This window comes from Leuresthes tenuis, unplaced genomic scaffold (genome assembly GCF_036924035.1).
Source record: "Leuresthes tenuis unplaced genomic scaffold, fLeuTen1.0.hap1 SCAF_19, whole genome shotgun sequence".
Classification (NCBI taxonomy): domain Eukaryota; kingdom Metazoa; phylum Chordata; class Actinopteri; order Atheriniformes; family Atherinopsidae; genus Leuresthes; species Leuresthes tenuis.
This window is the reverse complement of record NW_027325373.1, coordinates 19,717,051-19,730,234: the sequence shown is the minus strand read 5'-3', so window position 1 is coordinate 19,730,234 and position 13,184 is coordinate 19,717,051. Positions and strand designations below refer to the sequence as shown.

Genomic DNA, 13,184 nt, shown 5'->3' with positions numbered 1-13,184 from the left:
AAGCCCAACCAGGAAGTGACTAATGTGTTTTAGTAAAGTGTTTTCATGTGATTAACTATGACTTAATGAGCAAATGAGTGAAAGCTGTTTGTGATGTCATTAAGTCAAGGAAGAAAAACCTGGAAAATAAACTAAGCTTTTCATGCAGTTCAGAAACAGTGTTCTCTGTGAGAAAGAATAATTCCCTGTGCTGTCAAAGTTGGGTTTTTGTTGTTCAAAAATCAGTAAAACACAGTGAATGGGAGGGAAAACCTCAAAAAACACAATGTAGCTTCTATCAAAAACCAAACAAAATCTATTTCAGATCACTGAAAAGTGTATTTTTGCTGAGAAATCATTCAATGCACAGTGCTTGATTTGAATTGTGAGGTCTCTGCTGCAACGTCCTCTCCTATATTTGTTCTGATCATGTAAATGTTTATTTAAAGTATTATTTGATTAAAAGATTAACTTTTCTAAAATTAAAGCCATGAGCAAGTTACTTTAGCAACCTCAGTAAAAACGTTTTTCAATCATTAGCCCCACATTAATGGCCCAAGTGTTCCATACCAAGTGTAATTAATCATCAAGCATCCCATCCCTAGTCATTTGAAGTGCTTAAAATGTAATTATTCAGTGATAAACATAACATTTCCAGAGACAGTGTAGAGATAAACCAAGGACACAACAAGGGTTTAGACACCCCGCCTCCAGAATATGCTGCTGTCAGATTTGGAGGGCTCATTTGTTTAATGTGATTTCATGAAAGTCATTGTTGCACTGAGAAAAGGCCATACATGACTGAGGGAAGGTGGGGAGAGTGTCGCACGTGGGAAGGGAAATGAGGGGGGCACGTGTTAATGAAAGTGAGCTTTAATTGAATCAGGTGGAACAAAACTTAGCACATCGCTCTGCAATTGTCTTCATGTTCCTTTCACTTCCCATTAAAATGATACCAAATGTAGGTCGTTACATCTCCTGTAAGAATAAGTGAGCATTTAGGCCTGATGTAAGGAGACACTGAAATGACTGACTGTATGTTTAAGTTTAAGGTGATACCTTTCCGCACTGCTCCAAGCATATTAGCTTTCTCTCTCATTTCAACTTCTTTAAACAGCTTGAGGCTGTCAGAAAAATATAACTTTTCTGCTTGGGCTCTGAATGCCCTGCTGACCATTTGATGCAGCTTTAAACATAGTTTAATTTGTTATTTCTCCACTGGCTGAAAAATTAACTGAGACTAAAGTTGCTTGGGAAAGTTTACGAGGCACATTGGAGATTAGGTTTTAGCTTAATTTAACTGCAGTTTAATGGTCAACATGGTGACCTTGAGACCAACCCAACACACTGCCTGTAAGGCCTGGCCTGTGAAGTAAGGTGTTGTGTTGTTCAACACAAACTGCTGCTATCTAAGTGGAACAAATTTGCCAATTAAGCACATTTGTTTCCTCCCCAGGCTGTAGCTTATCAGGCTCATTTGAGTCTATGCTGTCCCTGCCTTCTCATCAGCATGTGCATCTCTCTACCACATCCCCCCGAAGGGGAGACTCCAGGTCCGACACAGCTTGCATATTACACTTCGAGATTATGCATGTCCTGCAGCGAATACTGAAAGACCAAAAGAAGGAGCAGAATGTGAAAGATAAATCAAAGCAAAAACACAAGACACAGAAATAAAACAGTAATAATACACCAGTGTAAGAATTCCCAAAGATAAGAGCCCAAAAGAATCAAAATTCTCCACCAAAGAAAATTCAAGCACCGTATATATCCAATTATCACAGAAAGACTAGGGGGACAATTATCTGACCAGTCACACTGAAGAGGACAGCAACTGATGTCTGATGGTTAATGAAGCTACATGTTTCTCCTGGTGTTGTATTCTTTTACCCAAACCTTTTTCTCACTGTGCTCTGATACCCTTTAAGAATCTCTGAGAGTATTTGAATGATTTTCTTACTTCTGTAAAGTACTGTAGGCTAATTTTAGCTTCAAGTTCCTTTGACCTTATGTTCACAACATTCTGTCTGTCTTTAATTTTACTTCAAAAACAATATTTTATCCATAAGTCTGAACTAGAATTATGTTTCCTTTGGAGTTGCAGCTATAGAAGAACTGAAATACTTGTAACACTCAACACTCGTGCATTCTGGGAAGTTTAGGTATATCAGCAATGATTATTTTTTAATTACACACAAATACAAATGAGAGAACAACATCTGAGATGCATAGCCTCCTAAACAAGTCAGCGGTATTGCAAAAAGGGTGAATGAATGATTTTTATTGAAGGGCAGATCAATACAGCACTGATCGAAGCTTCACTCAGACACATCACACTGATTATCAATACCAACTGAATGGATTGATTAGAAATGTGTCTTTAAGTATGGTTGCAAGATTATGGCTGATGTAAAATATGAAAAATGCACATTTTTGGACAAAAAACATGCCGCAGCCGTCCTCCTTCAGTCAGCTTCTGTAAATCTTATAAATAAGGATTATTCAAATCTGAAAATGTTACGTTTGAATAAAGTGCTGGACACAAACAACAGGCATCAAAAAACATTTGAACAAGTTTTATTGTCTTGGCAGCCTGAGTCTCAGATGGTCGATGAGCTTTGCAGAGCAAGCAAGTCTTGTGATTCCAAACTGTACAGCAGAGCTTTAGGATAAGAATAACTTTAGAAAGTTTGCCTGGAAGCCTCGTTTTTAGAGGGCCGGGCAAACATTCAGGTAAACAGGGCTGAGGGGTGGGAGTGTCATTTGATGAGGCCGGTGGGAGAGAGACTGAGGGAATCAAGCACAAACTAAAACAAGGAGTTCTTAAGAATCAAATAACAACCGAAGAGACTAATGAGCTAGAATTGCCCCCTTTCACAGCGCTACATAGGTGAAGTGACAATCTGCCAAGGAATAGAAGGCAAAAAAGATATATATACCAGAAAGGCTAGAGGTATAAAGTGTGTCAGGTGTGCAGGTCGAGAGAAAAGACTAGAACGGCACACCCAAATGACATGAATGCTCACACACACAAACAGAAAGGAAAGGGAAGGATGAGGTTTGCTTGTCATACCTCAGGGCATTCATTTGCCTGATCTCCATAGGCAAATCTGAACAAAATCTGAACCAAAAAAAATCCTGGAACCAAAAGGACCAGGTGAAGCTCTCCATGATGTTGAAATGATCCCAATAATTATAGTTATAAATGCACAGTAAAGCTCATGCAATCTACCATGTTATATACAACCTACAATGACATTTTTAACAGATGGAATAGTTTTTTAGCTTTGAGTTTGTCCTCTAGTGTCATATTGGTTTGCTGATGATGATTGCTCACGTTGTGTCAGGATTTGAAAAGAAAAATGAATCAAATTAATGGGCACAGCAGATCAACCAGCTACGCAACCATCCATCAGTACATACATACCGATCTCAATGAAGGACACAGCGTGAAAAACCCTGATCAGCCTTAATGTAGTTTGTTTAATTTTGTCAGCTTAATGAAATAGGCTACATGAGACATGACTGGGTGAAAAACTGAGTTGTTTGAATAGTGACTTTGTCATCCGAAGTGCATCTTTACTGCCAAGGGTCAAATCCTGTCTGGAATCCAATTACAATAAATCTTCTCTCTTTCCCTGTGACTTTCTTACGTTCTATGTCACTGTAATAAAAAGTAATAAAAGTTTGAAAGCTCATTCAGCTTGTAAAAAGATTTAAATCACTTCAATTACTCAAATTTGGTACATTTATACTTAAGGCATTTCACAGCTACAGTATATTTGATAGATTTTATACCAGTAGAAGGTGGACAGCTTTAAACCTACTGCATGATTTAACGCAGTAGCATTGGGCAAAAAAAAAACTACTACTCCAAAGCTTTTAGTGTTCGGTTACTGTTTTTCTGGGGCTTTATCAGAGACCTGCTGTTTCAGCTCAAGGTAATAAGTTCATGAATTAAATACATGAACTTTTATCATAATGTGTAGCTGTTATTTTCTTTAACTCGGTGAACTATTTGTGAAACAAATTCAGCACAGAGTAGGGATTTTGCACCTTATCTTGCCTAGGTGTGGTGTAAATGTGAAAAATACTTCTTTCCTTTGTTTTAATGCCTGGTTAATGAAAGAAATTATGCACAATAGACAACAGTTACATGTAGAACGGTGTAGCCCATGCGTGAGCCTTTGCTTGGAGCAATGCATGCCGTTTTGCTGTGTATTTCCCGAGGTGACATATTATCCTCTGACAGTTGAAACATATTTGACTTATCCAACATAATAATTCAATCTTGGTACTTGTCAAGTTTAATTCCAGCACTTCTCCATAAATATGCGTCCTTTATGAATACAAGAAGGAAGGGTTGGAGGTTAAGTTGCCGCTACCATTTAACATTCCATTAGATTATACAATGGCCCCACGATACCATTTGGGGAAATTCAGGAAAATAGATTTCAGTTGTTTTTTGTCGTAAGTGGAAGTATATTTCCTAGTAATTTCATTTTACTCTTATTTGAGCTAAATAGGTTTTTGAACAAACTGTTTCTTTGTATACTAACCTTACTGTACGTTTGTTCTATAATGTACAGAAACTTTCTCTTATTAATTGTTAGTGAGGACAGACTCCATCCCTGGTTAATTAATGACCTTTCTCTTGCAGCATTTCAAAGTAACCATTTAGTTAGAGTCAGTATCAAAACAAAAGCAATAAAAGGCTCACGTTGAGGCATTAATCTCCCTCCAAATAGAATTTTTTGCTTGTGCACCACCAGATAACCTGACAGAGTGATGGTCAAAAAGACTGTTTTGGTTCATTATCAGTTCATTCTCTGAATACTTTGTCTCTTAGTGAGATAAGAGAGGTCTTTATGATGGAATCTTATCCATATCATGTACAAAATATTGTGAACTTTGTTAAAGGAACAGATGCTCTACGTTTTAAATGTAATTACAAAATTCACATGTGACTGAATAAACAAATGATAAAAATGTACCAAACTAATTAGATCTGTGATAAAATCATTAGAGTGAATCTTGATAACAAAAATATAACCATAGTTCCAAAAACGTTGGAGGAGTAGGTTGCAACTGAGGAGGTTAATTAGCAACAAAACAGTAATATGGTTGGTCATAAAAAGAGCACCTTCAAGAGGCAGAGTCTCTCAGGAGTAAAGATGGACAGAGATTTAGCAATCTGCAGAAATGTGTCTGCAAATTGTGGAGCACTTTCAGAATAATGTTTTCCAATTTGAAATACAGTCACTCAGATTCAAATAATCTGGACAAATCTCTGTCTCCAAGAGACACAGTTTAAAATCATGAGACCCTCAGGCCTTAAAAACAGGCTTGAATCTGTGTCCTCCACAAAAGCAGGTTAAAGCTCTATCATACAAATAAGAAGCCATATGTGAACATGATCTAGAAACACAGATGTCTGCTCTGGGCCAAAGCTAATTTAAAATGAAGTGAGGTAAAGTGAAAAATTGTTTTGTGGTCAGATGAACAGAAATCTGAAATTCTTTTTGGAAATAAATGGCTTTGACATTTGGAAAGTCAAAATAAAAGCTCAAAAGTATTTACAGATTTTAGGAAAAATATACTCTCACCCAGGCCTCACTATAGGCATATTTCAATAAGACAATGCTAAACCACATACTGCATCTTTACAACTGCATGGCTTCGTGATAGAAGACTTTGTGTGCTGGACTGTAGCTGCCCGCAAACCAGACCTTTCACCAACTGAAACTACTTGGTGCATCATGAAATTTAAAACCCTTCGAAGAAGACCCAGGACTTTTGAGCAGGTAGAATTGTATATCAGACAAGAATAGGACAACATTTCTTTCCCATCTGGTGTCCTCAATTCCCTGAGGTGTTCTTAAAAGAAGAGGATGCTACACTGTGGTAAACATGGTGCTGTCACAACTTTTTCAGAGATGTTGCTGCCATCGTATTCAAGACAAGCTGATGTTTTTCATGAAATTGTAAAATGTCTCACTTTCAACATTTGAAGGTTTCAGTGTCCTATTGTGAATGGAAGATTGTTTTATGACATTTGCAAATGATTGCATTTGTTTTTATTCACATTTTACAAACAATCCCAACTTTCTTTGGAGTTGGAGTTGTATATTTTTTACACAACTGGAGAATGTTGGTTAAAAATTGAAGGTATGAAAGGTTAAATTATAAAGGAGGACTGACAGAAGAACCAGTACAACCCACCAGTGTTGTTGTTTGTTATGTCTTGAAAGCTGTGAAGCCAGCAGTTAAAAAAAGGCTAAATTAAAGCCACATGATGAAAGACTTCTTTGGCCATCAAAAGGAGGGAGAAAAATACTTGCGACAACATGACTCCTGATGTATTGATTTCTTAGCTCATTTTCTTTCTTTTTTTTTTTGACTGAGGGTTTTGAAAGAGCAAAGCAGTCTCTGAGTTTGTGGGCTGTTGTGAAATTCCCTTGGCAAGTGGACACACACTTCACAAACACATGCGCACTCACACACTGGAGCACAGCCACATGCACAAGCACATAGAGCTCCCAGTGGGGTGGAGTTTTAATCCTCAAATACACGGCCATAAATCAAACCCCACTCCTCGTGCTCTCGCTCGTCCCTCTCAATGAGCAGCTTGTGCTAGTGACACATTAATAGCAATTTACAGAGCCAGTCATGCGAGGAAAGGAGCATCAACAGAACGTCCTTTATTTTGTAATTCCTTATTACTTTCACTCACTGCACGGCCAATGAATTGGCAACGCTAGTGGATGTGACCTACCTACTACATCACTCCTTCTGAGTGGTTGTCAACCATATTAAGTTTTTCCCACAAACTCTTGATCTTGTAATTATAATCTGTCCCTTTATAGCTTGATGAATCTTGCTCGCTGTGTTTCTATTATTTTGTCCACTGTATTTATATTAACATCTCTTTGTTGAGATACCTGTGATAGATGGATAGAGTTTGTATTCAGTAATAGAAAATGGGACCACACACTAGACGCTTGAACTTACAGCTTACAAGTTAATCATTGTAATCTTCATAAAGGTGGGATTAGTTACAAATTGTTTTAGGTCGTATTGTACCTAGTAAATATATTACCCTCCAATTACGTGAAAGCTGGTTAAGTTTATTCAAAGGTGAAAGATAGAGATTGTTAGAAATAATTGCATTTATTAACTATTTGAAATTGCTTTTGATAATGAGTCAATTAACGACAAATTAGCTTGGTAACTTTAACAATAAGACAAGACCCTTCAACATGTAAAATGCATGAGCTCATCATTAGAGCAGTTTTATAGGTAGCTAGTATGCATGAAAAAAAGTAATTTATGTATTTCATTTGGAAATTGATGGTAGCAAATTGTTTTTAAAAAAGTTGGATCAGGGACAACATTCTGGAGAACTGATAGAGGATTAATATGCAATAGTTTACTTACATGTTCATCAGTCTGAGAAAGACTATAAGAGTTCAATATTTTACATTTCTCCATTCAAAATTGCAAAGATTTGGGGATTTCCTCAATTAGGTAAGGGATGATACTGAAAACGAACAGGCCTGCATGCTGCACTGCACTGAAAACAGACATTTTGCATTCCATGGGAAAATCATTGCATGGATTTAGGAACTCCGTTCAGCAGTGTTTGTCTTTGCCTCCACAAATACGAATTAAAAAACACTGAAGCATGCAAAGAAAATAACTTTTATCCAAGTAACAGTATCTTCTCTGCCCTGAGCTCATTTTAAGATGAGCTGGGATGAACTATGTAACCATCCTCTGGTCTGACTAATACGAAGTTTACATTTATATGGGGGGACTGGGGTACATTATTGCACATGGTGTGGGTAATTTTCACATCTGTAAAGGCATCACTAATGCTGATATATGATTTTGGAGCAACATGTGCTGTCATGCAGATAAACTCTCTCAGATAAGCTCTTCCTTATTTCCAGTGTAATGCCAAACCATATTGTGCACATTTTGAAATGACATGACTTTTACAGGAGTCCAGTTGCTAAACCGACCTTCCCCTTGCCACTGAAAACATTTGATGGATCATAAAACAAAATGGACAACAATGGAGGCCCTGATGGGTTGAGCAAATATGAATGGGCAAACATCTTCCATTCAAAACTGGAGCAGCTGGACTCCTCAGTTTGTAGAAATATACGCAGTGTTGTAAAAGGATGAGATAGTATGATAAAAGTAAGAAATAACCATTGAAATTAAGTTATGGATTCACAATTTACAGTATATATATGTTTGTAAGCCAGATGTAGCATTAACATGTTGTTATCTTGAATCATCGGTAAATGGTTGGAAGAGAAAGAATATGCCAACCTTTTTTACATGGATTGACTGACATTAAGTTGGAAATATAGTCATAAGAATATTTTTGATTGGTGCAGATGAATGGGCTCTTGAGCTCATCATATATGGTTGTCGAGTACATCATGCTGGCTGGTAGACAACCGCATAATCTTAAATTACTAAACTCATACTGAACAACGGAAGCATTCAGCATCAGTGTCGACCCACTTTCTGCACATCATGTGTGTAAGGGCAGGAAAAGAAGCTGAGTGGACCAAAATATCTGTCAATGTTGCACATTCACTTTACAGTAGATTGCAGATATATATTTAGAAACTTCAGTGTAAAACAGAATATGAATGTTCCTTTTTTTTCATTCCAAGATAGATCCCTTGAGATGTGTCATTTTAGGAGGTCCCAGTATAGAAGTGTTACATCAGCCCGAGGAGAAGTGGCTGATATTGATGGGATTTATTTAGCATTGATTTTAACTGGTGTGACTTCTGTCTGATTTTTGGGTGTTTTAATGCCTCAACTGAAAAAATCTGTTCTGTTGTTTTCAGGTGGAATGGCTGAAAAATGAGGAACCTCTGAGCTTGGCTGATGACGGTGTCATTGATAGAAGAGATGACCATAATCTCATCATCTCAGAAGCTCGTCTCTCTGACTCTGGAAACTACACCTGCGTCGCCAGCAACATTGTGGCCAGGAGACGCAGTGCCACAGCAATGGTTGTGGTGTATGGTAGGAAATCACGGTCAAGATTTTCTCATTTCACAATAATGTCTCTGCCAGAAGGTCGTGATAATTGTTGCGTAATTTAAGAGACAAAAGTTTTGTGCCTGCATAGGAATATGAATTTTTCTCCACAAACACATGGTGTCAACTTGCCACTTCAAGCAAACTCCCTCAAAAGAATGAATTTGGAAAGTGCTAGTGAGTGGTCTTTTTCACTAATGAGTAGTTAATGGGCCAGCGATGTTTTGTGTTAAACAAGGAGACACAGGCCCAATATTTCGAGGAACTCCATTATTAATGATGGAAAAGCTGCAATGTGGTCACTTACACTCTCTAGCTTTTATCTGCCAGCACTAAATACTCTGTGTAAAACACTTTGTGTAGCTGTGGGCTAGTAAGTCATGTTTCCAGCATTTATATAGCTTTGTAGAGAGTGAAATTATAATGTCATACTCACTCTAGTTTCCTTCATGAAACGATAGCCTTAATTGAAGTATTTCTGTGCTCATTTTACTGACCTCTCGTCATTTTATTCTTCATGCAGAGAGTGCATTTAACTGACAGGAATACATCTGATTCTTTCTGAAACCCCATCGCTGAGACCCGTCAATCATTAATACCTGTAATGCTAATGAAGCCCATGACAGGCACAATGGAATAATAGGTTTTCCTCCATTCCTATGACAGCAAATGAGCAGATTAGTCAGTCATCCTGCTTTATTTTAGGAAACCTCAGAGTCAGCCTTGTGTTACAATCATCCAGGTGCTGCTTTACATGACAGAAAATGTCTCGTTAACCACGCAGTGTAAGCCTGCTGCCATTCTTATTGTAACTGTTCATATATTTCTCCTTCACCCTTTGGCACATGCAGTGAATGGCGGTTGGTCATTATGGACAGACTGGTCCCCTTGTAACGTACGCTGTGGTCGAGGCGTGCAGAAACGCTCTCGGACTTGCACGAATCCAGCTCCTCTAAATGGAGGAGCCTTCTGTGAGGGCATGTCAGTGCAGAAGAGCACATGCAACACAATTTGTCCAGGTAAGAGAAACAGCTTAGACTTCATGCTGTTGGAGATCATTTTAGAGTTTTTGAGGATTTTCTCCCACAACATTTTTTGTAAATAGAATTAAAACCAGCCAAACGGTTTATAGATACTAGTTAAGTTTGCTATGTTGTTGTTGGATTAATGGATCTTTGCCTGTTAGAGATTCAAAGTTCATGTAATGATTAAATGGTTTGCCATTTCGTAAACCTGTTTGTTTTCATGCAGTAGGTTAGATAAGAAGATCCCAAAATAAGTGCCATCATCCCAATGAGCAAAAACCAAGACTTATGTAATTCTTCAGTCATTTTGTACTGTGGGCAAAATGTTTTTTTCTCAGCATCTGATATTTCATATAAAATTACATTATTGTGGAACTATACAGGCTGCCAACAAATTCCAAAATCAAAACTTCCACTTAATTTTTCCTGTTTCTGTGGTGTGCCTTGGTTTCCACATGTGCAATGTTCTGATGTGTTTGTCTAAGTTTATTGGGGACAATGTGCAGCTGTTCTGCTTTAGACAGAAACTCTGTCATCAAGGAAGATGAGTTGTGCAGGATGTCACATGTGGAGACGTCAAAGAGAACCTGGTTAATTTTTTAGAAAGAACACAGTCCATGAACTTATGTCAAACCATTACATCAATACAGCTGGTGACATGAGGCCAGAAACCCAATGGTCAAAGGATTTCTACCACTGATAGCACTTTTTTTCCACCAGATGTTAGTTGAATCAAGTTAAGGACAAGAGGTTTGTTCAATCCCTCTGGTGGCATCTTTTCATACCAGCTACATTTCGAACCACTTGTTACTTTCTATTTAGATGGAATATATTTTCACACTACTGCCCCAAATTGTTGTCTATAACTTGTGTATTTGAGTGGTATTCTATATATCTCTTTGCATCTTTCTATCACAAAATACATTGTTTCATATCAGGAACGTGCAAGATAATGCTATTATTTGTTATGCTACCTTTTTTTCTGTTTTATTCTCATATTTTATTCACGTGAAATATAGATGGTATATTTGTATACACTGGAAGGTGCTAGAATAGGGTTAAGCAATCCTACACTGAATAACACACTAATCAGCTATTGAAAACCACTGACATATGTTGTGAATAACATTGATGATTCCGTTGCAATGCAACGCTCTGCTGGGAATCTTTGGATCCTTGCATTCATGTCGATGGGGCTTCTACACAAAGCAGCCGCCTGCACATTGCTGCTGACCGAGCTCTGCAACAGATGAAGCAACACAGCAAAAAGCCATAGTCTGACCGTTAACTCCCAAGATCCTAATCTGATGAAGTACAATCCATAGAGGCCGAATCTGCAGACCACAGGACCCAAAGTATCCACAGCAAACATGTGCCAAACACTGCAAAAGAAGGATCCACAAACTATTAGTCAGGTGGTTTTAATGTTGTGTACTAATCTATGTAAATCCAGTTAAATAATAACACTGATGCTTGAGTGTTTAAGCTTATTTAATTGGTGTCTGCACACTCTTGAAATCAGTATCTGCAAATGAACAAATTATATCTGAAGTTAAAAGAAAAAAAGAGTTGGGAAGGCATAAAGTCAGCCCAAAATCTTTGGATAGCCTTTGCAGCTACAGCAACAGTCTCCTTTGAGTCAGTTACATTTCACCATGAATGCATTGCATGTCTACAATGTACTGGTCACAATGGCTTGTTTCTGAAATTGAAAGCGGTGGACCGTATGAAGCAACAAATTAAGACAAAATCTCCTGGAAATGGAGAAATGGGGTAAAAACTACAGGAGGCTGAGAGAAACAAACAGTAGCAGTTTTGACTGTGAGAGACCAAGCAGAGCAGCAGTTCTAGTTATCAAAATTACTGAGCAATCTGCTCTGCCCAAGTGTTTTTTTAAGCAAGCCCAAATTTATGATTTCAGCCGCTACAAAGTATAAAGGAAAAATTTTCATCGGTTTGAAAAATGTAAATTATCAGGGGAAGGTGGTTCACTCAAACATTTTCTCCTCTTTGCCAACTGCCTCCTTCTGAATTATTCTTTCTCCTGAATACGAACACAAACATGCTGCATTTGATTAACAGGAAAAGGGGAGATTAAAGAGCTCACACAGCTGAAACGACTTGATTATGGCATAAAGAGAACTTCTGTGCTCCAACTCAACAAGACTGAACAATATTTTGGTAAACTGTGGAAGAAAATGTTAAGAGCAGTGCAGCTTCCACTTTGAAAGTGTCCCCCCCCCCCAAAAAAAAACATTCCAACTAACTTTTAAATGAATCAACTTAAAGTTGATGTGGTCACTTCTGCTTTCATGAGTCACACATGGAGTATTTCTCTGCTTTAATAATGCGTTATGCACATGAAAACGTTTGTGTTTGTATTTGACCCCTTAGTGGATGGTGGCTGGGGGGATTGGAGTGAGTGGTCAGTGTGTAGCTCAGCTTGCGAGAGGCAGCGCAGCAGAGACTGTACAGCTCCGGAGCCCAAACATGGAGGTCGTCTGTGTGACGGGGTTGCAGTGGCTGCAGAAAACTGCACCGGCGCCCTCTGCACACAGAGTGGGTAACATCAACTCTTCTGCTCACATGTTAAAAAATGAGCAAACTGATACTTGAGCATCACAGCTGTCAGTTGCATTGTGTTCACAGTTGTGTGTCGTTATAGATTTACTGTTCATAATGTCTGGAAGAGTGGGCTCAATCATGATTGTGATTATACTTGTGCTCATTAACACCCTCATTCATCTTCATTATTCAAACACTCGACTCCACATACATCAAACACAGTTGTGCAGGCTTGGATGCATACACAAGTGATAATTAAACCAACCCACACTTGGAGTATTTAAAAATGTGATGGACAAGCTCTCAGATTCAAATGTTTACCTCTGTCTGCAGATCGGAAGCTGCTCCATGATGCAAAGCCGCAGGGTGAGTTCTTCCTCACGTGCATTTGTCCACCCCAGTAACAACTTGAAAGAAGTGTACATCTGAGGGCTGTAACTTTAGTCGTAGTTGCAACAATGCATCAAATAGTTTATTTTTCCTCAGCAGTGGTTCTGGATTCACTCCTAAAACATATTAGTTTGAATGTGACATCAATCAGGAGTG

General features: G+C 38.2%; 1 protein-coding gene across 2 annotated transcripts in view; it reads left to right on the top strand.

Annotated features, from left to right (window-relative positions):
• Positions 1-13,184, top strand: part of LOC140276801 (netrin receptor UNC5D-like) — a 177,809-nt gene that overhangs the window by 131,220 nt on the left and 33,405 nt on the right. For both annotated transcript variants that reach the window (XM_072371612.1, XM_072371611.1), the window contains exons 5-8: positions 8,853-9,033; positions 9,900-10,067; positions 12,468-12,632; positions 12,972-13,004. In XM_072371612.1, the coding sequence (XP_072227713.1) occupies positions 8,853-9,033; positions 9,900-10,067; positions 12,468-12,632; positions 12,972-13,004 (547 nt within the window). The remainder of the gene's footprint in view (positions 1-8,852; positions 9,034-9,899; positions 10,068-12,467; positions 12,633-12,971; positions 13,005-13,184) is intronic.